At 36.2% G+C, this 24,992-nt stretch overlaps 2 protein-coding genes across 3 annotated transcripts in view; one reads left to right on the top strand and one right to left on the bottom strand.

The window, feature by feature from the left end:
* LOC125823778 (superoxide dismutase [Fe], chloroplastic) overlaps nucleotides 1–24,992 on the top strand; it is a 185,508-nt gene that overhangs the window by 124,567 nt on the left and 35,949 nt on the right. The gene's annotated exons all lie outside the window — the stretch shown is intronic.
* Nucleotides 16,838–17,413, bottom strand: LOC125823600 (uncharacterized). Its single transcript, XM_049502949.1, has 2 exons — nucleotides 17,184–17,413; nucleotides 16,838–17,078 (listed from the first exon to the last, which is right to left on the bottom strand). The coding sequence occupies exons 1-2, from the start codon at nucleotides 17,411–17,413 to the stop codon at nucleotides 16,838–16,840; spliced, it is 471 nt and encodes a 156-aa protein (XP_049358906.1).

The following is a 24,992-nucleotide window of genomic DNA, read 5'->3' as shown; positions in this document are numbered from 1 at the left end:
CGTTAGGGTGACATTAAATTCACTTGAAAGTTGTTAATGGATATTTAAATATCTGTATAGTTAAAGTGGTAAAATAAATTTTGTAGTCAAATTCAAAAAAAAAATTGAAATATTTTTTTCTTTTTAAAAACAATGTACAACATATAATTTGTTATTCATGTGCAATTAATGCACGTGTGTGTCAAAATAACTTTGTAATAAATAGACCTTTGGAGACTTTGAGGAAATGGACTATTAGTTGTAATTGAAAAAAATTAAACAAAGTCATTAATTGTTACACATTATTTTTAAGTTTATTTAACTCTCATGTTACGTTAAATTAGAAAGTGGACTAATTCAGTCATTTTGAGAAGTTCTGCGACGAGGCAGACAAAGAATGACAAATTCTGCCTCTTTGATCTTCGTGACTCTCATCGATTTAACCTTTTATTTTCAATTATGTATTTCTAATTGTATCGCCATTGTTAGATTAATTGTTCTTTCAGTATGCTTTTATACTTCTCTTCTTCCTATTTTAATGGTTATTTACATAGTTAATTAGTACTAATTTGTTGCTTGAAAAAAATACTAGTAATGTATGTATTTTTACCTCAGATGTGTGTATATGGTATATATTTTGTAATATATAGAGTTCTTAAATTGAAAAGACACACATGTTCATGAAAAAGCTTGACCCTTATGAAAAGTTAGTTGTTCATGAAAGAACATGACTCTTAAGTTCTATAAATATAAAGACTCTCTACAAGTAGCCTAAGAAAAATCTGCATGTATAAACAAAGAATTTTGTTGTATTCTTAACGAGAATTGTTTGTATTTACCCCAATATGTATATGGCAGTATCTCTTTAAAGAAAATGATCACACGCCTCAAAGTCATTTTCTTTTTCAATTATATTTCCTATTATTTTTTCTAACAGTCTATGTGTTCGGTATAATTTTTTTTAAAATACACTCAAAAGTGTGGTTTAATGGTCAACGAAATGAACGTCTCAACTTTAAATTCCACTCATTCATAATATAGTTTATTCCTGCCTTGTACATCCGTCTATATGAGTGCAAATATAACAACCTAACAGCAAATAGACAAGGAAATGGATGTGTTACACCTGTATTTGTTAGGTGTTGAAATAGTGACCCCCAGATTTGCCTAAGGAACAGGTATATTCTATATGTTCCTTTGCAGATTACAGCAGTTACGTTATGTAAAGTAAATAAAGTAATGACATAAAATTTTATCGCGGAAAACCTCGACTCATAAAAGGTAAAAAACCATGACCTACACCTTTGTAGGATTTAACTCTTCTTCATTAAACTTTGAGCCTCAACAAAAGATTACAAACATATGTAACCTAAGGAATTATAAACTCTAATTCCTAGACGCCAACAACCAACTAGATTGTCGACCCACTTCAAATTATGAATTTGGATTACAACTCTTGCAATCCTAGGAACTAACTCTAATTCCTAAACTCCAACACAAACCCAAGGTTTATGTTTCCCAAGTCTTTAAGTCGCCCCAACTTGAAGACTCTATTCCTACTCTAGTTTATACTTCACTGGATCTAGAAAGGACTAAAGATACAAATTGATAAAAACTCAATATAAGCAAACTTGATTTAAGAACTATAAAACATAAGCCTATGAATCAGTTCTTCAATTCTTGTTTCTTGTTTCCTTGTGTTGGCTGCACTTCGTAATCGGAAATCACTCAAATATGAATTCCCTATATTTGATTGTATTCTACTTGTAATTTTTTGTTTAAGTGTGCAAGTTTCGTTGGAAGATTTTTGCTCTATTTATAGACGAAGTAGACCAAGAATATTTTTCCTACTTCAACTCTATTTCCTTCTCCGTGTGGAATTTGGAAATTCTTGTAAACTAATTGTATGCACGCTTCCTCTTCCTTGAAGTAATTCTTTTTATGACAGGAAACCTTTTTGCTCTGGTTTCTTGTCAAAAAAGCAACTCTTCAACCGCTTTATAACTTCTAATTCACGTGGTTGACGTTCTCCTTATCCCAGTCGGATTCGGTCTGAAAGGAACATGTCGGCGCAACCGGTTTCTTTCATCTGTTCCTCTATTTGTCAATTATCAAAATCTTTCTCGATCTAACAAATTTCCCCCTTTTTGATGATGACAAACCATTGATTCTTGTGTGAATAGATCAATCTGTGTTATATGTCAGTTTCTTAAAACTCAATACACAAAGAAAACACATTAGAGGATCAAGTTAGACCAATTGGGTTATAATTATTACACAAGTATGCACTTCCCCCTTTTGACATCATAAAACATTGCGAAGATCACCACACTAAGAGAAGCAATTTCGATACTCATGGCCACTGGGCTATCACCTACACAAACACTTAAAAATCAAGTACTCAGTTAGCTATAACAAAGCATTTGCACAAACATAGGAAATAAACATAAAGTAGAAACTCAAACCTAACATTAGCATTAATCAAAAAGCATATACACCACAAATGTAATCAAAATTAAAGATAAAATCAAGCACGATGAGAAAAAAAAATGGAAGGTCAAAGGCTAGAGTGGCTAGGCAATAGCAAAAGATCGGGCATGAGAGGGAAAATAAAATTCCTTTTTCAGCAGCACAAAAAACATCTTTTGGATTAACAAAATTAGTAGTCTTCTCAATTTCATGGGTAGCCTTGGTCTATGCAAGATCAGCCTTGAGCTTTGTGTTTTATTTTTCTGTAGTAGGCCTACATGTTCAAGATCATAGTTCATATGCAGCTGGTCTATGGTATTCTGGTGAGTGACACATATGACTTCAATTTCAACTTATTTTTTCGTTTTGTATCACCTTTAAGGAACTGGTTCAATCAATCATGTACCCTTTGAAGAAATAATAGTTCACTCATCTCTAACTCCCAAAATTAGTAATCACCTTGCCTAAGAGCAATGTGTGCTTCCCAAAGTTCTCAACTCTGATTTCAATATAGTCATCTTTAATTTCAATTGAGTCAGTAAGAGGAACAAGTTTCTTCAACATCATTTGTAGAGGAACATGTTCTCCCAATCAATTCCCTAGACGTGGTACTATCATGTGTAGCACCAACTATAATAATTTTTTACATCAACCCTAAATCACAGTTTATATGAATCCCAATAGAAGAACTAGGTTCGATAGAGGGGTCCCGCATTGACTTCCCCTCACTAGATGAACCCAAGTTGAGCCTAACAACTGAACTTTGTTCAACTGTAGGGTCCCCAAAATATTCCCCCTCACATGGTATATCCTCCAAAACTTTCTCAATAATTTTAGACACACCCAATACAGATTCCCCTTAAGAATCAGCACTACATATTTTCTACACAACATCTATTCTATAAGGCACCAAGGTAGGTGTGTCATCCACCGAAGTCATCTCAACCATAACATTAGATAGACCATCACACTTAGAATCTTCAAGATTGTAATTAATCAAGCATGAACATGTTTCTTGAAGAACATTTTATTCCACAATTTTAGAAAAAGAGGATTTCTTGGTTAAGAAGTTTATGAAAGAAAAGGGTGTGAGTTGTAGAGACACACTAGGATAAGGCTTTAAATAGACTTTTACTAAGATATTTGTTTAGTGGTATTGAGAGTCCTTTGAGATGAAGAGTTTTATCTTGGGTAGAGAACTGGTTATATAAAGTGTGATTAGATTCCTTTAAGACAACTCCGAAAATAGAGCATAAGACATGGATATATCTTTTGGGACAAGTGGTAGGAACAGGTTCAAGTGTATTGATTCTATATTTAGTCATGGACAATTGTAGTATACATACCTTAGATCGTTGGATAATGCTGGATTTTGCTCCAATTTTACTAAGTCTCTCTCCTGTGACAACAGATGCAAATACAATGTTATAGTACATGAGTGACTTGACTTTAAAAGTGGTATAGATACATACAACTTAATGTACAAGATTGAGCATAAAATTCAAGATTAGAGGGCAGTATGCGCAATGTTCATTAGCCATTGAGGGATACTTATGTGAACTTAATCATCCCCAAGTTCCAAATTGTTCCTTTTAAAAGTGTTTTCCTAGGTTGATCATCCTTCTTAATTGATAGAATCGCAGTTTACACACTCTGATCATCTGAGTGCGCCTCATATGATTTTTCATATTCATAACTGTTAGATACTGCATAGGTTGGACCTATTTCTTTCACATGTTTCTTCATAATTGATTTCAAGATCATTGACAACTCAGCAACATCCTGCAGGCTTGTTTCTCTTTTTACAAAGTTGTAATATACTGAGTGGATTTTGGTTCATTCCTTCAACATGATGCCTTCATTCAATTTGTGTTCTTTAGTCTTGTCCATTTTTCAAATTTTTTTTACTGTCAAAGCTATTATTCCATCCTTTTCTTTTGCAAGTGAGAGGAATTTCTTCTAGTTTCAATCATGCGTCTGAAGCAACATGTGTTCATTGGTGAATGTTGCCTGCTTCCTCTCACTTTTTCTGCAAATTCAAAGGTTAGATTTAGGAACCCAGACTAGCTTGGGTCCTTTGTATTGATAAAAAAAGATGAATGAGATCTCTATTTATCCATATTGGTGAAACATTTTTAGATTTTTTCTTTTTCCCCAACCTGTTCCTTTGAAGTGATTCATTTCCTTTAACAGGGTTGGTTTTTCTATTTGAGACAGCTTTGAAGTTCTTATTCATGTGAGTTATAACTATTGGGCAGGTACCCTTCAGTGACCAATACTACCACAATGTGTGCACAAATAAGAGGTTTTCTTAGGGACTTCTTTAACAAAACCTATTCCACATTTAGTGTTATGTGTTCTATTATTGAGCTGAGTCACAATCACTGAGGACTGGGACCATTTGTTTGCCCTCTCAAGCTCATACTTAGTTCTAGCCAGGTCAAGATTTATTCTTCTAGATTTTTCCCTTTCAGAAAATAGTTCATATTTTATACTTTTTAGATCTTGGTCACATCTGATTTGGTCACCACTATATTTCCATTCCCATTTCCAGTAACACTTTGTTTCAAAATTTCAGATTTGAGAGCCAAAGTGCAGGAATCAAGTTGGTGTACTTATTCCTTTAGGAATTGATTTTCTTTCTTGATATCATAGTTAATTTTTTCAAGATCAGTATATTCAAATTTTAAACTGGTCAAGGAAGCCAATAATTGATCTTTGTTTTCATCCAACACGTGAACATTATCTATGAAAGTTAAAATAAGGGAAGATAATTTTTTCTTTGATAAACATTTTAGTTTATTTTTAAGGTCAAGAAGATTTACCTCCCTTTTCTAAGTGTCTGATTCAGAGTCTGGTTCAGAGTCCTTCGTGGCCATCAAAGCCATATCTTTTGCATCATCTTCATTTGAGTTGTCTGAACTTGTTCCCCAAGCAGTATACATAGTGTTTCGAGATTCTTTTTCTTTGCTTGGGGGCAGTTTTTTCTCATAGTTTCCACCTTTCTTGAAGAGGTTTTTGAGGTTTTTGTTGATCATGGCTATGTCCTCATCATCTAGATTAGATTCATCACTCTCATTTGCTTTGAAAGAGAAAATTATATCTTTGTTTCTTCCACTCAATTTTTGTTTCATCAACATCCATCTCGTAAGTCTTTAGATTCTCTACAAGTTCATCTAAACTCATGGTTGTCAAATCATTTGCTTCTCTAATTGCAGTGACCTTGATCTCCCACAACTTAGGTAGAGTCCTCAGCACTTTATCAACAAATTCCTCAGTAGTGTATATCTTTCCCAAAGACACCAGTTCATTCACAATAGTAGTGAATCTAGTAATCATATCTTGAAGTGATTCACCATTCTCCATCTTAAATGTTTCAAATTCAGTGAATAGTCTAGCAATTCTAAATTTTCTTACTTGGGGAGTTCCTTCATGTGCATTGACTAGTGTGTCCCAAATTTGTTTCGTTGTAGTACAACTAGAGATGCGATTGAACTCGTTAGGTCCAAGTCCACATACAAGGATGCACTTAGCTTTAACATTCTTTGCGAGCATTCTATAATCAGCTTCTCCATATTAAGCCTTGGGCTTTGGAATGACTTTTCCTTCATCATCCTTCATCATAGGAATAAGAGGACCATCAGTAACTCTCATCCATAATTCATAGTCATGGGCTTGTAGAAAATCCTCCATTCTCGCCTTTCACCGTGCGTAGTAATGTCCATTGAATAACGGTGGTATGTTGATGTGTTGACCTTTACTGTGTCCAAAAGGAGGTGCAGAATTCATAGTGATTTTATCTTGAGTTAATAGACTCTACAACGATAACCTGCTCTGATACCAATTGTTGAAATACTGACCCCCAGATTTGCCTAAGGAACAGGTATATTCTATCTGTTCATTTACAAATTACAGCAGTTACGTTATTTAAAACAAATAAAGTAATGACATAACATTTTATTGCGGAAAACCCCAACTCATAAAACGTAAAAAACCACGACCTACACCTCTGTAGGATTTAACTCTTCTTCATTAAACTTTGAGCCTCAACAAATGATTACAAACCTATGTAACCTAAGGAATTATAAACTCTAATTCCTAGACGCCAACAACCAACTAGATCATCGACCCACTTCAAGTTATGAATTCGAATTACAACTCTTGCAATCCTAGGAACTAACTCTAATTCCTAAACTCCAACACAAACCCCCCAAGGTTTATGTTCCCAAGTCTTTAAGTCACCCCAACTTGAAGACTTTATTCCTACTCTAGTTTATACTTCACTGGATCTAGAAAGAACTAAAGATACAAATCGATAAAAACTCAATACAAGCAAACTTGATTTAAGAACTATAAAACATAAGCCTATGAATCAATTCTTCAATTCTTGTTTCTTGTTTCCTTGTGTTGGCTGCATTTAGTAATCGGAAATCACTCAAATATGAACTCCCTCTATTTGATTGTATTCTACTTGTAATTTTTTGTTTAAGTGCGCAACTTTCGTTGGAAGATTCATACTCTATTTATAGACTAAGTAGACCAAGAATCCTTTTCCTACTTCAACTTTGTTTCCTTATCCGTGTGGAATTTGGAAATTCTTGTAAACTAATTTTATGCACGCTTCCTCTTCCTTGAAGGAATTCTTTTTATGAAAGGAAACTTTTTTGCACTGGTTTCTTATCGAAAAAGCAACCCTTCCATCGCTTTATAACTTTTAATTCGCGTGATTGACGTTCTCCTTATCCCAGTCGAATTCAGTCTGAAAGGAACATGTCGGCGCAACCGGTTCCTTTCATTTGTTCCACTATTTGTCAATTATCAAAATATTTCTCGATCTAACAATGGGGTTTTGTGATTGTATTATATATAGTGAAGAAACCTTTTTGACAATAATGAGAAATGATGGGAACTCTTTGAAATTTTGATAAGTACCCATGGTTGGGGGTTGAGGGTTGGGTTTGGGGTGAAGTACATCGAATGCAGAAAAGAGAGAATACAGAAATTAATGTGTGGGGTAAGGCGAATGTGGAAAATAGAGAGGAAGAAACAAAAAAGAAAGAATCAAAATAAACAAGAAACTTCTTGATGATAATGGGAAGTGAACATTGAATTATGGGAAGTATTGGGGGTAATTTAATGTGTGGAGTAGGACAAATACGGAAAAGAGAAAATCAAATTATATATAAGATGCTTTTTGTCATAATCGTGTATCTATCTTGTCAAATTCTGGATACGCCTCTGATGCTCACCACATTACGTAGTTGAGTGTGAGTTTTTGAAAGTTGACATGTTTTTGGCTTATAAGATGTCACTTCACATTCATTGTTTGAAAGTTCAATTAACTCAATCTATGGACTCTATGAATCTCTATGCTTGTCGTTTCCATATAGGGTCAATTAAAAGTAAAGAGTTATTGGTTTTCAACATTACTTCTAGTATATAACTGATTATTTCCTTGCACCAAATGCATGTGTTTATATGTTGAAAAAGGTGAAGTTTCGGATTAGCATGGTAGTTAGTATTAGTTATTAAAGCATTTAATAATCTTAAGTTTGTCTGTTTCACTCATAAGTTCATCATTCAGTGTGAGCTGGTAATTTGAATATATGGTATCAGAATCAAAGGGGGCCATGATAAAGTTTTAAGCTATATTTTGAATAGGTATACAAAGAATTCAATGTATGAATTACCTCAGGTGGTACGGTATAGTGGTTGGAGCACGACATGTTATGAGTTGAATGCACAATTCAAGTTTGAACCCTATCACAAAAAGGCATGCTATTAGAACAGAGAAAGGATCCCAAGAGTCTCTAACCATGTGTCATTAGCACTCGCAAATTTATCATATATATATATATATATGGACATCAAAAAAAATTGAAAGTTGTGAACACATATTTTATTGTTAGATCAAGGGTAAAGCTGATAAATGAGGGGAGGAAGTCACTCAACCAAATGATATGACTTTTTTTCTTATACTATTTATTAGTTGTAGCATTATTAAGTATCATGTTTCATTATTAGTTAGGCAGATCTACATTATAAGTTATGGGTTCAGTAGTACTCAGTAGGTTTGGTTCAAACTCTATATTGTATCGAAAAAACCACGTAACAATTAAAATATATTGGCCTCAATCGATGTATTTCCTTAAAATCCAGATTCTACAAATTTAAAATCTTAAATTCGACTTTGACCTAGACATTTTAGTTTCTCTATGGTGCAATGCTATAAGCATACTAAAAAAATAGTTTTACTCCATATTGACATAAATTTGTTTTACTGATATACTCCCTCCATCTCAATTTATGTGGCATTTTGGATTTCGAGATTCAAACAAATCTATCTTTGACCGTAAATTTTTTATATATCTTTTAACTATTTTGAATTTTCAATTATTGTGACTTATAGTAATTTTTACATGTATATCTATATCTATATTACCTTAAAAGTACGAACTCCTAACTTGAATGTTAAATTACTATAATATCCCTAACTTAGGTTGTGACTTTTTCGATGAATTGTGACTTTTCTGATAATTTGTGACTTTTTTCAAAGGGTTGTGATTTTTCGATGGGTTGTGACTTTTCCAAAGAGCTGTGACTTTTTCAATAAGTTATAACTTTTCAAAAGGGTTGTGACTTCTTGGAAAGGTCATGACTTTTCAAATAAGACATAAAGAAACTTGTCCATACTATCCTTTGTTGACTATAAACAGAGGAGTTTTCTCTTATTTTTCAACCACAATTTTTTTTAATCTTCTACTCTTCCTCTTCTTGATTTGTTGTGGTTGAGTGAGTTCGAAGTTTAGCGGAATATGAGGAACCACTATTCTGATGAAGTAAATTGTTCTATCCTAAGAGAGCATATTCTTTAACCTCGAGTACCTGAGGAAAATAATTTTGATGATATAATAATTATTTTTTTGCTTAATATATACATTAGTATGTAATGTTCCAATATATGAAGTTAACATGATGTAGTCTAAATTCATTTGTTTTTGTTAACAATTTTTCTTGTGATGTAAATATATGCTTCTGAATATCTTTTTAAAAAATTATTAAACTTCTCAAGAGTTACAAAATTGTCACAATTTATTTTTTGATGCTCAATACAAAAGAATAATTTTATTTATCAATGCTACTTATGTGATTTAGATTGTCAGAGAGTTTACTTCAAAGTAGTTATTACTATATAAACATTGCCCTTTTGTTTTATTGATTTGCTATTTCTTAATATTTAAGTATTTTCGCCGAAGAAAAGTTCATATGGCTTGTAATAACGCCAGTTGAAAAATTTGTATTAGTTTAATTTTTATTGTAGTCTAAATTCATTTGGTTTTGTTAACAATTTCTCTTGTGATGTAGATATATGCTTCTGAATATCTTGTTTTCAAAATTATTAAACTTCTCAAGAGTTGGAGAATTTGTTTGTTTTTTTTATGCTCGAGACAAAAGAATGACTTTATTTATCAATGTTACTTATGTGATTTAGATTATCAGGAAGTTTGCTTCAAAATAGTTATTACTAGATAAACATTGCCCTTTTGCTTTACTGATTTATTATTTCTTAATATCTCAGTATTTTCAACGAAGAAAAGTTCATATGACTTGTAATAACGCCAATTGAAGTTTGTATAAGTTCAATTTACATTTTAGTATACAGTCATTTGTTTTTGTTTACAATTTCTTTTGTGATGTAGATATATGTTTCTGAATATCTTTTCCCAAAATTATTAAACTTCTCAAGAGTTAGAGAATTGTCACGATTTATTTTTGATGCTCAAGACAAAATAATGACTTTATTTATCAATACTACTTATGTGATTTAGATTGTCAGGAGTTTGCTTCAAAATAGTTATTACTATGTAAACATTGCCCTTTTGTTTTACTAATTTACTATTTCTTAATATTTCAGTATTTTCGACGAAAAATAGTTCATATGACTTCTAATAACGCCAATTGAAGTCTGTGTTGGTTTAATTTTTATTATTTATTTAGTAGCTAATTTTTATGAGATATATATTTTTAGTAATGCAAACACACACACACATATATTTGGGTAGGTAATATATATGTCTCGATTGTATTATCAAGTTAAAAAGATCTTTTAACTTCAAAATATATTATTTTAAAATTTTACGAGTTCTTCTTTTTTATCTTAAAAGAAAATCATAACAAATGTGAAAATATATGAATATATATAAATCATTTAAAATTTATCATTAACAAAATAAATTTTAGATTTAGTAATATGAATAAACACTTTCATTTTACCCCTACACTAAATTACAATCTAATATCTATAAAAAAAATAGTAACATTAATTAAAAGTCCTATTTATTTATGTAAGTATAAAATTTATTAGAAATTCATCTATTGCACATTAATTCTTTAACTATAACATTATACATTCTCTTAGTTATTGTCACACCCCGAGCCTACATCCTGGGCGGGACTGGCACTCGAAAACCATTGTTGGCCCCAAGCGAACCCTTGGCCTGACATACTTACTCAACGGAAGACTTAAACATCAGAAATACCTCAAATAAGGAACTTATGAAATAACTTAGAATATCTTTAAAGAAAACATTCAAACTAGCCAAGATGGCTACTCAAGTCTCATAATAAAACATCTGCAATACAAAGCTAAAGGATAGATAACTAATTGTCTGACTGCCTATGAAGCCTTTAAAACAAAGAGGAATGTCGGGACAAGACCCACGACATCCTAATGAACTAAATACTAAAACAAATGATAAAGAGGAGTCCTCCGGATAGCAAGGAGGCTCACCAACTGACTCTGAGTGCTCAACTGGATCAACGAGGCGCTGGATGATTATCCTGGTTACCTGTGTCTGCATCATAAAATGATGCAGGCCAACTGACATCAGTACATTGAATGTACGAGTATGCGAAGGGAATACTAAACATAACGAAAGCTTGAAAAGAATCGAAAGGAACACTTATCTTGGCTTTACTCAACTCATGAATAACTTAACTCAATATAAAGCAACAACACACATGTAATATATGGAAAGCTTTTAAAACAGTAGAAAGTAACTCAGTTTGTTAAAGAAATGCAATAACAACTCAACTTACTCATATAATAATGTAATATAATTTCTGTGGGAGTTTATCTAACCGACAACCACCACTATGAGCCTAAGTGATGATACAACGTCTTGCCCACGCTACTAGAATTGTCCTATACTTTGTCATCATATAGGATGCTTTAACTAAGTGGATCCACTAGTCTATGCTGATAAGCACTACAGAATCATCTAAAAAGTATGATCTCTTACTGAATATGATGGCTACATTGTTTATGGAGATTTCAGTTATTACGTACTCGCGTCCCCATATTGATGCTCAATACTACTCCCAAAATATACTTAGCTCATGTGTTTTTAAAACAAAACTCTTTCTTTGGTTTGAGATAGTTACTCAAAACTTAGATTGAAAGCTCTCTTGGAATCGATGTTCTCTTTCTTGATCAAATGTGAAGACATTTCTAACTCTTGGGAATACTTACTTCCCATATAATATTTGAAGAAAAGAACTATAACTCTTACTATTTACTCAACTAAAAACTTAAGTCTTAAAATGAAGTTAAAACGTTTGTAAAAGGCTTTTGAAAAACTTTATGAACTTCTTTTGACTTGATTATTAACTTCTTAACTTTCGCTTGAATTAAATTTATGGATTCAAGGATTATGATTTGTGATAGGAAAGATCTCATGATGTTTAGGAGTATTTTTAGATAGTTAAACATGAAAAAAGATCAAGAAATCACTGTCTTAAAACTAGTCCGCGATGCGGACATGTATTTAAATATTTGGTCGCGAAATAAATTTTGAGGCAAAATGGTCTGTGACTGCTCCACAACGCGAGAGAGGATTTTCCCAATCTGAGGAACTTGTCGGCGACACAGGCCAGGTACCCAGATTCGCCCCACTTTTTCCTTCTTCGTTTTCCAGCCCCAATTCGCCTAAACTCGATTCTTTTTCCCAAATTCTCTTTAGATTCAAATACCTAGCAATTGTACCTAAGAACCAAACTCAAAACAACTCTATAATTCGACGTAATGATCTCAGAAACTTCTCAATCTCAGCATAATTCAAGAACGAAAACAAATTCAAGAACATCAAACTTTCAATCCTTTTAGGATGAATTCACGCTGAAATAAACATGTTTGGCACGTGGGTGAACGAACCCAATGTTATGAAAGTCTCACATACCTTGTAGGATCAAATCCTTGACGAAATCCGTAATCAATTCCTGACGAAGACGACGAAATCTTGATTTTTCTTCTCCTTTCCTCCTTTTTTCTTTTCTCTCAAAACCCTAGCGCAATTCTCAATAGCGTAAAATGTTTAGACCCTAAATAATTTACTAAAAATGGATTTAATAAATTGGATAATGAAAAGACCATAATGCCCTTTATCCTGATTGGACTTTCCTTATTTAAACAGCCCAACTTCAAATGGGCATATCTCACTCATACTAACTCGGAATCACGCAAACTCGGCAGCGTTGGAAAGATAATTCAAAGATATTTCCTACGGTATCTTGTATAACACCTAATTCATCATGAGCTATGAGTTATAGTCGTTTGAAGTTGACCAAAACTCAAACTTAACATACTTAATCACTTTTCCAGAAATTTCCTTCTTTCCAAAAGCAACTCTTTCTAAATCTAGCTCTTTCTAGTTCTTTCAAATAGCGAGATGTTACAATATCTCCCCCTTGGGAACACTCGTCCTCGAATGAGATTACTTTAATAGGCTAAGGGTATAACACCTAACATTCATCTCAAACACCCAACAAGCAATGCAATTACAACATGCCAACTTATAAATAAAGAGTACTAAGAAGAGAATTAGTACCTTGGTCTAGAATTTTTCCGGGCTCAAAGAGATGTGGATATCTCTTCTTCATATCTTCCTCAACTTTCCAAGTAGCTTCCTCAATAAACTGATTCCTCCAAAGGACTTTGACTGATGCTACTTCCTTAGTCCTCAACTTGCAAACTTGGTGATCTAGAATTTGAACCAAAATTTCTTCATAAGATAAGCTATCCTTGATACCAATATCTTCAGTTGGTATGATAAGTGAAGGATCTCCCATGCACTTCTTCAACATGGAAATATGAAATATCGGGTGAACCGCTGCTAACTATTGTGGTAGCTCCAACTCATAAACTACATTACCAACCCTTTTGGATATTCTGTAAGGGCCAATATACTGGGGACTAAGCTTCCCCTTCTTACCAAATCTCATAACACCCTTCATGGGTAAAACTTTCAAGTATACTTAATCATGTACTTCGAACTCTAACTCCCTCCTCCTAACATCAGTGTTGGATTTCTGACGACTCTGCGTAGTTTTCAACCTCTCTTGAATCACTTTCACCTTCTCCATAGCTTGATGAACTAAATTTGGTCCTATCAACCAGCTTCACCAACTTCAAACCATTCAATAGGAGATCTGCATCTTCTCCCATAAAGAGCTTCATAAGGAGCCATTTAGATGCTAGAGTGGTAACTATTGTTGTAAGCAAATTTAATAAGAGGTAGGTGATCATCCGAATTACCTTCAAAATCAATCACACAACCCCTCAACATATCCTCTAAGGTCAGAAAAGTGTATGATTTGCTTGCCCATCTATCTGAAGATGAAAGGCTACTTAAGTTCACCTTCAAACCCAAGCCTTTTTGGAATGACTTCCAAAATTGTACAGTAAATTGCGCACCTCTGTTTGAAATAATGGAGGCCATAACCCCATGAAGTCTTAACATTTCTTGAATGTATAACTTGGCATAATCTTCTGTTGAATGGGTAGTTTTTACCAGCAAAAAGTGGGCGGATTTTGTCATTCTATCGACAATCACCCAAATCGAATCATGATGCCTGCGAGACCTTGGAAAACCTATGATGAAGTCCATATTAATCATCTCCCACTTCACTTCCGGAAGTTCTATATTTTGAGCCAATCCATTGACCCTTTGGTGCTCTACTTTAACTTGTTGGCAATTCGGACACTTAGCAACAAATTCTGCAATGTTCTTCTTCATACTACTCCACCAATAAGTTTCTCTCAAGTCATGATACATCTTTGTGGAACCCGGATGAATGGAATATCTAGATCTATGAGCTTCCTTCATGATCCTCTCTTGGAGTTCATCCACCCTTTGTACACACAATCTACCTTGATACCTCAAAACACCATCTCCCCCTTGTTCAACAGCCAATACTTTTTGCTTATGAACATTTGCCTTCAATTCAAGCAAAAGAGGGTCTTGATACTACTTTTCAGGCGAACTCCTAGGCATGCAAGTCTGTGCACATCCTTTGCTCGTTCTTTTTTATCTTCCTCAAAATGGGCAGTACTACCTATAGACAACTTGCTCAAGGCATCAACAACAACATTAGCCTTACCTGGGTGATAAAGAATACTTATGTCATAATCCTTGAGTAATTCTAACCACCTCTTTTGTATGAGATAAAGCTTTTTCTGAGTAAACACATATTGGAGACTCTTGTGATTCGTGAACACATCCACATGAACACCATAAAGATAATGACGCCATATTTTCAAACCAAATACTACGGCAGCAAACTCAAGATCATGGGTTTTCCTCTCATGAACTTTCAACTGTCTAGAGGCATAAGCTATAACTTTGTCATTATGCATTAACACACAACCCAAACCAACTCTAGACGCATCACAATAAACAACAAAGCCTTGCGTAACTTCTGGTAAGGTCAACACTGGGGGAGTAGTCAATCTCTTTTTCAATTCCTGAAAGTTTTTTTTACAAGCTTCAGACCATTGAAACTTCATTGTTTTCTGAGTTAACTTGGTCAAATGGGATGAAATAGATAAGAACCCCTCGACGAAACTTCTATAATAGCCAGTCAAACCCAAGAAACTCCTAATATCGATTGGAAATGTAGGTCTAGGCCAATTCTGCACTGCCTCTATTCTCTGGGTCTCAACTTTAATTCCCTCTCCAGACACAATGTGGCCTAAGAATACCACAGACTCGAGCCAAAACTCACACTTAGAGAACTTGGCATACAACTCTCTATTTTTTAGAGTTTTGAGAACTATTCTGAGATGATTAGCATGACATTCCTGGTTCCTCGAATAAATTAGTATGTCATCAATGAACACGATGACAAATATATCTAAATAAGGCTTGAATGCTCTATTCATAAGGTCCATGAATATTGCAGGCGCATTGGTCAAACCAAAGGACATAACCAAGAACCTGTAATGTCTATAACGGATTCTAAATGTTGTCTTCAGAATGTCACATTCCCTTACTCTTAATTGATTGTAGCCTTATTTGAGGTCTATCTTAGGGAAACAAGTAGCACCCTGAAGTTGATCGAAAAGATCGTTTCCTTCTGTTACTATTATATAACCTCCTCGAAGCAAGCAAGGGAAGTGGAGTAATTGTGAAGACTAGCGTAGAAGTTACTAACTTTTTCAATTCTCAAAAGAGGATATTTATTCTTTATGGTAACATTGTTCAACTGGAGATAATCTATACACATTCTAAGGGAACCATTTTTCTTCTTCACAAATAAGATCGGAGTGCCCCAAGGTGAGACACTTGGTTGAATGAAACCCTTATCAAGGAGATCTTTCAAATGCTCTTTTAGCTCATTCAATTCTGCTGGTGCCATTCTATATGGCGGAATAGATATAGGACGTGTATCTGGAAGAATTTTTATACCGAATTCTATTTCTCTCTCAAGAGGGACTCTGAGAAGATCATCTAAAAAGACTTCTGGAAACTCTTTAACTACTGAAACTGACTGAATAGGAGGTATCTCAACACTAAAGTCATTAGCTCGGACTAAGTGATAGACACACCCTTTGGAAACCAACTTTCTTGCCATAAGGTACGAAATAAAATGACCCTTAGGCATTGTTGAACTAATTTTCCACTCTAAGACTGCTCATTTGGAAACTGAAACTTCACAACTCGAGTTCTACAATCAACTGAGGCATAACAGGCATGAAGCCAGTCCATACCTAGAATGACATCAAAATCTACCATGTCTAATTCGACTAAATCAGCCATGGTGTCCTTGTGATTAACGGAAATGACACAATCATGGTATACTCTCTCAGCAAGAATAGACTTCCCAACAGGTGTAGAAACACAAAAAGGTTCACAGAGTTTCTCAGAAAGAACACCAAAATTATTTGCAACATAAGGGATTACAAAAGATAAACTTGCTCCTAGGTCTAGAAAGCATAAACATCAAGAGTAAACATTTGCATCATAACAGTGACAACATCTGGAGAATTCTCTTGCTCGTGACAACTAGTGATCGCATAAAGGTGGTTTGCTCCGCCAGTACCGGAAGTAGTTTATCTAGGTGCAGCCCTGTCTGGTGGAGCAACTGATGAAGATTGGGCTTTATTTCCCTGATTCCCATTACCTTGCCGGTTCTTAGGGCACTTTTTCATGAAGTCACCCTCTTGTCCACACTTGAAACAACATGTGGAGCCATCGTGACACTTACCTGGGTGGGTTCTACCACACTTAGCACATACAGGATCCCAGTTACCTCCATGTGCCACACTACCTTGAGACTGCTCAGGTGTAGCTCTAAAATATTGTGAATTCTGACTATTGTACTCACATTTGTTTTTGGGTACAGGTGCACTAGCAGATGATGGAGCATGTCCCTTTTGCTTTTGTTGGAAAGAAGACCGGTTCGCATTATTTCTTGGCTTCCCGGACTCATTCCCTATCGTCTTAGCCTTCTTATTTCTAAATTCTTCTCTCTCCCTCAACTTCTCCTCTTCAACCTGCTGCACATAGACCATCAACCTTGATATATCCATATCACCTATTAGTATTGCAGCCTTACCTTCCTTACTCGATAGACGATATAGCCCAGCAACAAACAAACTCATTCTACTCATCATATTTGCAACCATTTCCGGAGCATAACGAGATAGTTAGGTGAACTTCAACCCATACTCATGAACACTTACTGAATCTTGCTTAAGGTTGATAAACTCTCGTACCTTGGCCTCTCTCAGCTCTCGGGGAAAGAAACTCCTCAAGAAGGCCTCCTCAAAACAAGCCTAACTCGCAAGTGGTGCTCCCTTAGCTCTACCCTTCTTCCACTGGTCAAACCAAATCCTAACAAGATTCTTCAGTTGATATGTAGCTAGTTCTACTCTCTCAGAATCAGCAACGTACATTACCTAAAATACCTTTGAAAGTTCCTCAATAAAGTGATATAGATCATCAATAGTGCTTGAACCAGTGAAACTTGGAGGATTCATCCTCAAGAACTCATGGATCCTCAAAGTATCAGCCTTTTCTTGTCGAGTCCCTCTTTATTGCACAACTTGGTTGGTCACAACTTGGCTTAACATCCTAATCGCTTCGCTGAACTCAGTATTGGTAACTTTTCCTTGGGGTTGCACTTCAGGTGCATTAGGTACCCCTTGATCCTGAACGTTCCTCCTAGCAGGACGACCTCGAACAACTCTTCGTGGAGGCATGATTAACTGAAAAACATGTGAATCCATTTCGTTATTTGGGTGTTGTTTACGCACCAATAAATTAGAAGAAACTTTTAGAGATCAAACTCTAACGCACGAAATGAGTATGAAAGAAGTAAGAATATTTACTAAGTGTCACAGCCTCCTAATTATAGATGTGGCGCGCTTCACATTGATAACTAGGAAGCTATTGGCATGACTTCATAGACTCCCTAGGACTTTTGAACTCTGTGCTCTGATACCAAGTTTGTCACGCCCCGAGCTTACACCATGGGCGGGACTGGCACTTGAGAACCATTATTGGCCCCAAGTGAACCCTTGGCCTGGCTTACTTACTCAATGGAAGACTTAAACATCAGAAATACCTCAAATAAGGAATTTATGAAATAGCTTAGAATATCTTTAAAGAAAACATTCAAACAACCAAAATGGCTACTCAAGTCTCATAGCAAAACATCTGCAATACAAAGCTAAAGGAGTCATAACTAACTGTCTGACTGTCTATGAAGCCTCTAAAATAAAGAGGGATGTCGGGACAAGACTCACGACATCCTAATGAACTAAATACTAAAACAAATGATAAAGAGGAGTCCTCCGGATAGCAATGATGCTCATCAACTGACTCTGAGTGCTCAACTGAATCAACGAGGCGCTGGATGATGATCCTAGTTACCTGTGTCTGCATCATAAAATGATGCAGGCCAACTGGCGTCAGTACATTGAATGTACGAGTATGTGAGGTGAATACTAAAACATAACGTAAGCTTGAAAAGAATCAGAAAGGAACACTTATATTGGCTTTACTCAACTCATGAATAACTTAACTTAATATAAAGCAACAACACACATGCAATATATGAAAAGCTTTTAAAACAGTAGAAAGCAACTCAGTTTGTTAAAGAAATGCAATAACAACTCAACTTTCTCATATAATTTCTGCGGGAGTTTCTCTAACCGACAACCACCACTATTAGCCTAAGTGGTGATACAACGTCTTGCCCACGCTGCCAGAACTGTTCTATACTTTGCCGTCATATAGGACACCTTAACTAAGTGGATTTATTAGTCTACGCTTAAAAGCCCTAAGGAATCCTCTATGGAATCATCTAACAAGTATGATCATTTATTACCCATGATGGTTACATGGTTTATGGAAACTTGAGTTATTACGAACTTGCGTCCCCATATCGGTGCTCAATACTACTCCCAAAATATACTTAGATCATGTATTTTTAAAACAAAACTCTTTCTTTAGTTTGAGATAATTACTCAAAACTTAGCTTAAAAGCTCTCTTGGAATCGATGTTCCCTTTCTCACTCAAATGTGAAAACATTTCTAACTCTTGGGAATACTTAGTTCCCGTATAATCTTTGAAGAAAAGAACTTTTACTCTTACTCTTTACTCAACTCAAAACGTAAGTCTTAAAACGAAGTTAAAACGTTTGTAAAAGACTTTTGAAAATTTTATGAACTTTTCTTGACCTGATTCTTAACTTGACTCTTAACTTTCCTTGAATTTTTACTTATGGATTCAAGGACGGTGATTTGTGATAGGAAGGATCTCATGATGTTTAGGACTGTTTTTAAATAGTTAAACATGAGAAAAGATCAAGAAATCACTGTCTGGAAACTAGTCTGCGACGCAGAGATGTATTTAAATATTTGGTCGTGAAATAAATTTTGAGGCAGAACGGTCCATGACCGTTCCGCGACGCGAGGGGGGATTTTCCCAATCTGAGGAACAGGTCCGTGATGCGGATCTGGTACCTAGATTCGCCCAACTTTTTCCTTCTTCATTTTCCATCCCCAATTCACCTAAACTTGATTTTTTCCCCAAATTCTCTTTAGATTCAGATACCCAGCAATTGTACCTAAGAACCAAACTTAAAACAACTCTATAATTCGGCATAATGATCTAAGAAACTTCTCAATCTCAGCCTAATTCGAGAACGAAACCAAATTCAAGAACACATATCAAGAACATCAAACTTTCAACCCTTTTAGGATGGATTCACGCTGAAATAAATATGTTTGGCACGTGGGTGAATGATGAGTCCACAAATTGGACTCATTGAAAGCTTTATTTTGATAGAAATAGTGTCCTCAAATGCTTATTTTGTCTCAATATCTGAAGAAAACTCTTAAGTTTCTGGTATTTGAAGTTTTAATAGAAGCATGGAGACTTAGGCACAAAACGAAACAAAAAGGCTGAAAAGAACGAAGAAGTTGAAGCCAAAGCATCGCCAAGCACACTTGACGATTCGCCGAAGGGACCCATTCCACCTATGAAAGGAGCAGTCGGCGTTCCGCTAAATAGATCCGCGAAGCAGTACCTTGTCGCCCAATGACACAGAGCACGACGATGTCAAAGGCTAGTGCAAAACGGCGACGAACTACACCAAAAGGCGAATCGCCGAGTTAATCGCCGATTTCAACTAACCTCGCCGAATGATCCACCAGCACTATTTTCTGAAGTCTATAAATACTAAAAAATTTATTAATTTTTAGGGAGTCGAATATTATTATTTTTGCTTACAATAGAATAGTACTTTTGGGTATTTTTCTCTCAAGTTTGGAGAGTGTTTTGGGAACTTGAAGCAATGAGTTCATCTTCCCCAAGTTGGAAGTGGGTTTTCTCTATTCTTCTTCCTTTGCTTAAATCAAGGTTTAATTTCTTATACTCATTTGATTTTACTATCATTTTAGGTATATTTTGTTATTTCCTGATGTGTGGCTAAAAACCTCTATTCTTGAGTATGATTTAGCAAATATGTGTTGATATTATTGTTGGGTCTTACTTGATGATAAGTTAGATGTAGTTTAATGGTGATTTCACCTAGTGGTTGTGGTTTAATCTAAAGGGTTTGTAGTTGCAAATACAAAGCCACCCATGTGTTTTTGGCTTTCCCGAGAGGGAGGTCGGAAACCAAGACCACTAGACTGATGGTCTAAGGAATGGGTCGACATGAGGTTCAGCCTGAGAGGGTGAGCCCTAGTCCCATATCCTAACACTCAGCTCGAGAGAGTGAGTGACATAAGGCGTAGGCTGGTCTTCATGCGGGAAATGGGCATCCGAGAGGAACGCATTTGAAACGGGGTAAGTTGCCCGAAAGGGAACTTATTTCCATTTAAACCTTAGCTTAGTCACTATTATCTCACAAATTTCATATCAAAAGCATGTACCTAACTATTTATCTAACTTGTATTGCGGTCACACCCCAAGAACTCTTCCCCATGCTTGATTTTCTTATTATTTTGTTGTTTTTACTACTTGTGACAAAACCCCAAATAGACACTCGTACCGTTTAGTATCATTGGTCACGATAAGTATTAAAATGGCGCCGCTGTCGGGGAGTGGTGTTACTTGAGAACTTTTAGATTAGTATAATTTTTGTTCTTCTTAGTTGTAGTCTACTAATTTAATATTTAGTTTTGTTTCGTTGGTTTGTCTGCCTCCAAATAGGGTAAGTAAGCCTGGCGAGTAGTATTCAGGAGCTAATGGAGTTTCCTCCATTAGAGGTAATGATGTTCCGCGATCGTATCCTCACCTTTAAGCAATTGGAAGGTGAAAGGATCCATGAGACATGGGCAAGATTCAACGAACTGCTAACTCAATGCCCCACTCATGGAATTCTTGGTACAATCCTCCTTGATTGCTTCTACCGAAGTCTTGGCCTCGGAAATAAGATGTTGGTTGACCAACTCCTTCCTGGCGGGATGTTAAAGCAGTCGTATACAATAGCAGTCCAACTGCTTGACAATATGGCTAAAATTAGCCGAGAGGTTGAGAAGGATTTCTTAATAACCGCATTGATGACTCAAATGGATGAGTTGAAAAGAAATATGGTGAAAGTCGAAGCTCAGTGCAAAAGGAAGGATAAATACATTCCCCCTCATAATAGAAGAAATAATGATAACATGGAGATCAAACGCATCGAGGGAATGCTCTCAAAAATTCTCCGTAAGATGACCGAGCAAGACAAAGAGCTGGAGGGATTAAAAGAAGACATCGAAGGAATGAAACGAATTATTTGGTCTCATTCCAAAGTTGTCCAACTGCTCGAGGACCTGATGAGCCATGCATTGCCTCAACTCCATCCGCAAAGAAATAAAGGGTTGCTTGATGAGGATAAGGCCAACCCCAACAATGAAACTTGAGCAATGACTTGCGTCGTGCCACGACGGTAAATAAGGCGCTTCTTAGGAGGCAACCCAAGGTTGTAAATGACTAGGTTTTTGCTTTTATGAATAATGGTGCGTTGATGTTGTAGGTTAAAGTTAAGGAATTGTAGAAAAGTGAAGATTGGCGAGCAGAAGTCCATTCCGCGAACCTCCAAGTAGGTCAGCGAGCCTGACTGAATTCACTGTTTGGCTCAATACAAGTGCTATGTGGAGCCTCTAAAACTCGGCAAACTAAAAAAATAAGCGGCGTGTCGCCAATCTGATTTGGCGATATCAAATTGGACCGCTTACTTGATCCCCAAGAAATTGATGCTTTACAGAAATAGAGGGATAAATGATCACTCATCGAATCGCCGAGTAGGTTGGCGAGTGCAACTAACGTCGCCGAAAGGACACAAATTGAACAACGTATATGGCTAACAGTCACACTTCTTCATTCTTTCTCACTTTCAAATCCCATAACCTCGCACCAAGGTAGTAATCTACATTTTCTCATTTTTAAAATTAGTACTTTAGTCACATATTAGTGCTTGGAACTCGGATTTTCGTTGCAGCCTAGCATTACAATTTTGTTCACTCAGCAAAAAGGTTAGTTTCTAAAAAACCCCATTCGATTTTGAAGAATTCAACCTCATCTGCACTCTAGGTGTCCATTAATACGTGTTAGATCTCTCTGATATGAGTAGAAATTCTCGAATGCCTGCTTCTGATTTGTAAATTGGGGTCGAATTGTTTTTACTGTCTGAATTCCTTTTTCACTCTGCTTACCTTGAAACTAAATGTAGTGAACTATGCATAATGGATGTTGACCATGAATAGGTGCTATGGGTCTGGGCTGCATTTCATTAATGCATAGTTTAATTTTGCTTTTGGGGTTTGTATGATCAATTTTAAAAAGTGAGTTGAATCTCAGACACGTTAGGTTAGCCGGCGAGTTGAGTTGAGATCACCGAATCACTCGGTGGTTCATCTACTAACCCTAAATCGCCCTTAATTTCAAATCTTAAGTGTTGTGGCCTCTGTAACTCTCGGCGGACATAGTCATGATCGCCAAAGAGGTTTGGTGATTCGCTAATTAGATCGGCAGGTTTGTCTGCAATTTTGCGCTGTAATGTAATTACTAACTATTCTATCTAACGTTTTGTAGACATGGCCAGACAATCGACCAGAGGAAGGGAGAAAGGAATTGTGCTCAGTGAAAATGCACCTCCACCCCGGGGAAAGGTCACCACAACTTCAAAAAGCAATGGGAAGGGTAAAGCCCTCAAATTATCTGACGCAAGCTTTGACAGCACATGCTTCTACACCACTGAGGCCACCCACATATAACAGTGAGAGTGCGGTGTCTGATGAAGACTACCAAACAGAGGCAATGAGGGCTAAATTACGATCCAAAATGATACATGATCCACATCAGATCAGAGATAGTCAATCCACCACTCCAACACTTGCAGCTCCATAGCAAGCATTAGTGTTGGCACCTCCAGTACAAGGTCCCCAACATGGATCAACGAATAAATCAAAGGTAGAAGGTCTGAGAAGGATCATTGAGAAGAAACGACTTTCCATAGATAGGGTTATTGATAGGTATCCAGAGGTGATGGAGTGCCTGAAACATCACAAATTCCAAATCTTCACAAGACATCGTGACTCTCACATACCAAGCTGGGTTAGAGAGTTCTACGATACATACAGTACATTGGTACCTCAACGGAAAAGGCTAGCCTTGTCTTTTAAAGCAGTTGACTACGTGGTCGTCAGAGGAAGGAAGGTAGCATGTGATAGTGAGGCTATCAACACAGTTTTGGGTATGTCCGACAAGATTACTAATCACTGCCAGCACTTGATCAGGACACAAAAACTGAATGCTATGAAAAAGTGGTTAGCTCTACTAGTCACAGATGATAATGCTCCAACATGGTTAGCAGAATGAGTTTTGATTGATAACAAAAATCTGAACATAGTTGCACGATACTGGTTCAGATTCATCAGCAGAACAATTATGCCATCACAGAACGAATCAATCATTCGTCATGCTAAGGCAGCCTGTCTTGGATGCATCATGAAGAAAACTAGGATAAATCTCAGGATGATCATTGCCTCTGAGATCCATATGCGTGCAAAGCAGAGCCAGACATCTCTCCAATTCCCGGTATTAATCACTGAATTATGCAAAAGAACTCGGGTGCCTAGAGATGTAACGAAGAATGTGGAATTGGCTGCCACCGCCTCCACCAGTATTCGAAACATCGAAGCCGAATATCTTAAGGACCAAAAAGAAAAGAAACAGAAGGAAGTTGTGGCCACTAGATCTATACCTGCAAAGGCATACTTGCCTACTATAGGCCCTGGGCCTTCAGGTATATCTGATGTCATTACCACTCCTTCATTACCACCTAGACCTATGATTGTTATTGCCTCCCGTGAGCCAATCACCCAGGCATCCTTGATCTAAATAGGACAGCTTGCCCAATCTGTTAATTGTCGGACTGCCAGCATAGAAAGCTCCATTTCAAGCATGATTCAGGTTTCCCTCGACAATATTGTGAGACCACTGAGCACTACTATTGATTCTCTAGAGGCCAGGATGGTAGTGTGTGAGCACGATCAAAGAGCCACAAAGGATGTGACTACCTTAAAGGTCGTCATTGCACAGCTGAAGAAAGATGTGGACTACCTAAAGTACACTGATATATCCATGATCTTTGGAACAGTGGAAATTCCAGATGTTCCCGAGATGCCTCAGACTACTGCAGGACATCGAAATAGAATAGAGCATATAGCTGACCCTGAATCAAAGGCAGAAATTGACGAAAAGAT

The sequence above is a fragment of the Solanum verrucosum genome, unplaced genomic scaffold (assembly GCF_900185275.1).
Source record: "Solanum verrucosum unplaced genomic scaffold, falcon-dt-bn FXZP01000093.1, whole genome shotgun sequence".
NCBI lineage: Eukaryota > Viridiplantae > Streptophyta > Magnoliopsida > Solanales > Solanaceae > Solanum > Solanum verrucosum.
Note: the sequence above shows the minus strand (reverse complement) of the source record. Positions and strands in the feature narration are given on the sequence as shown.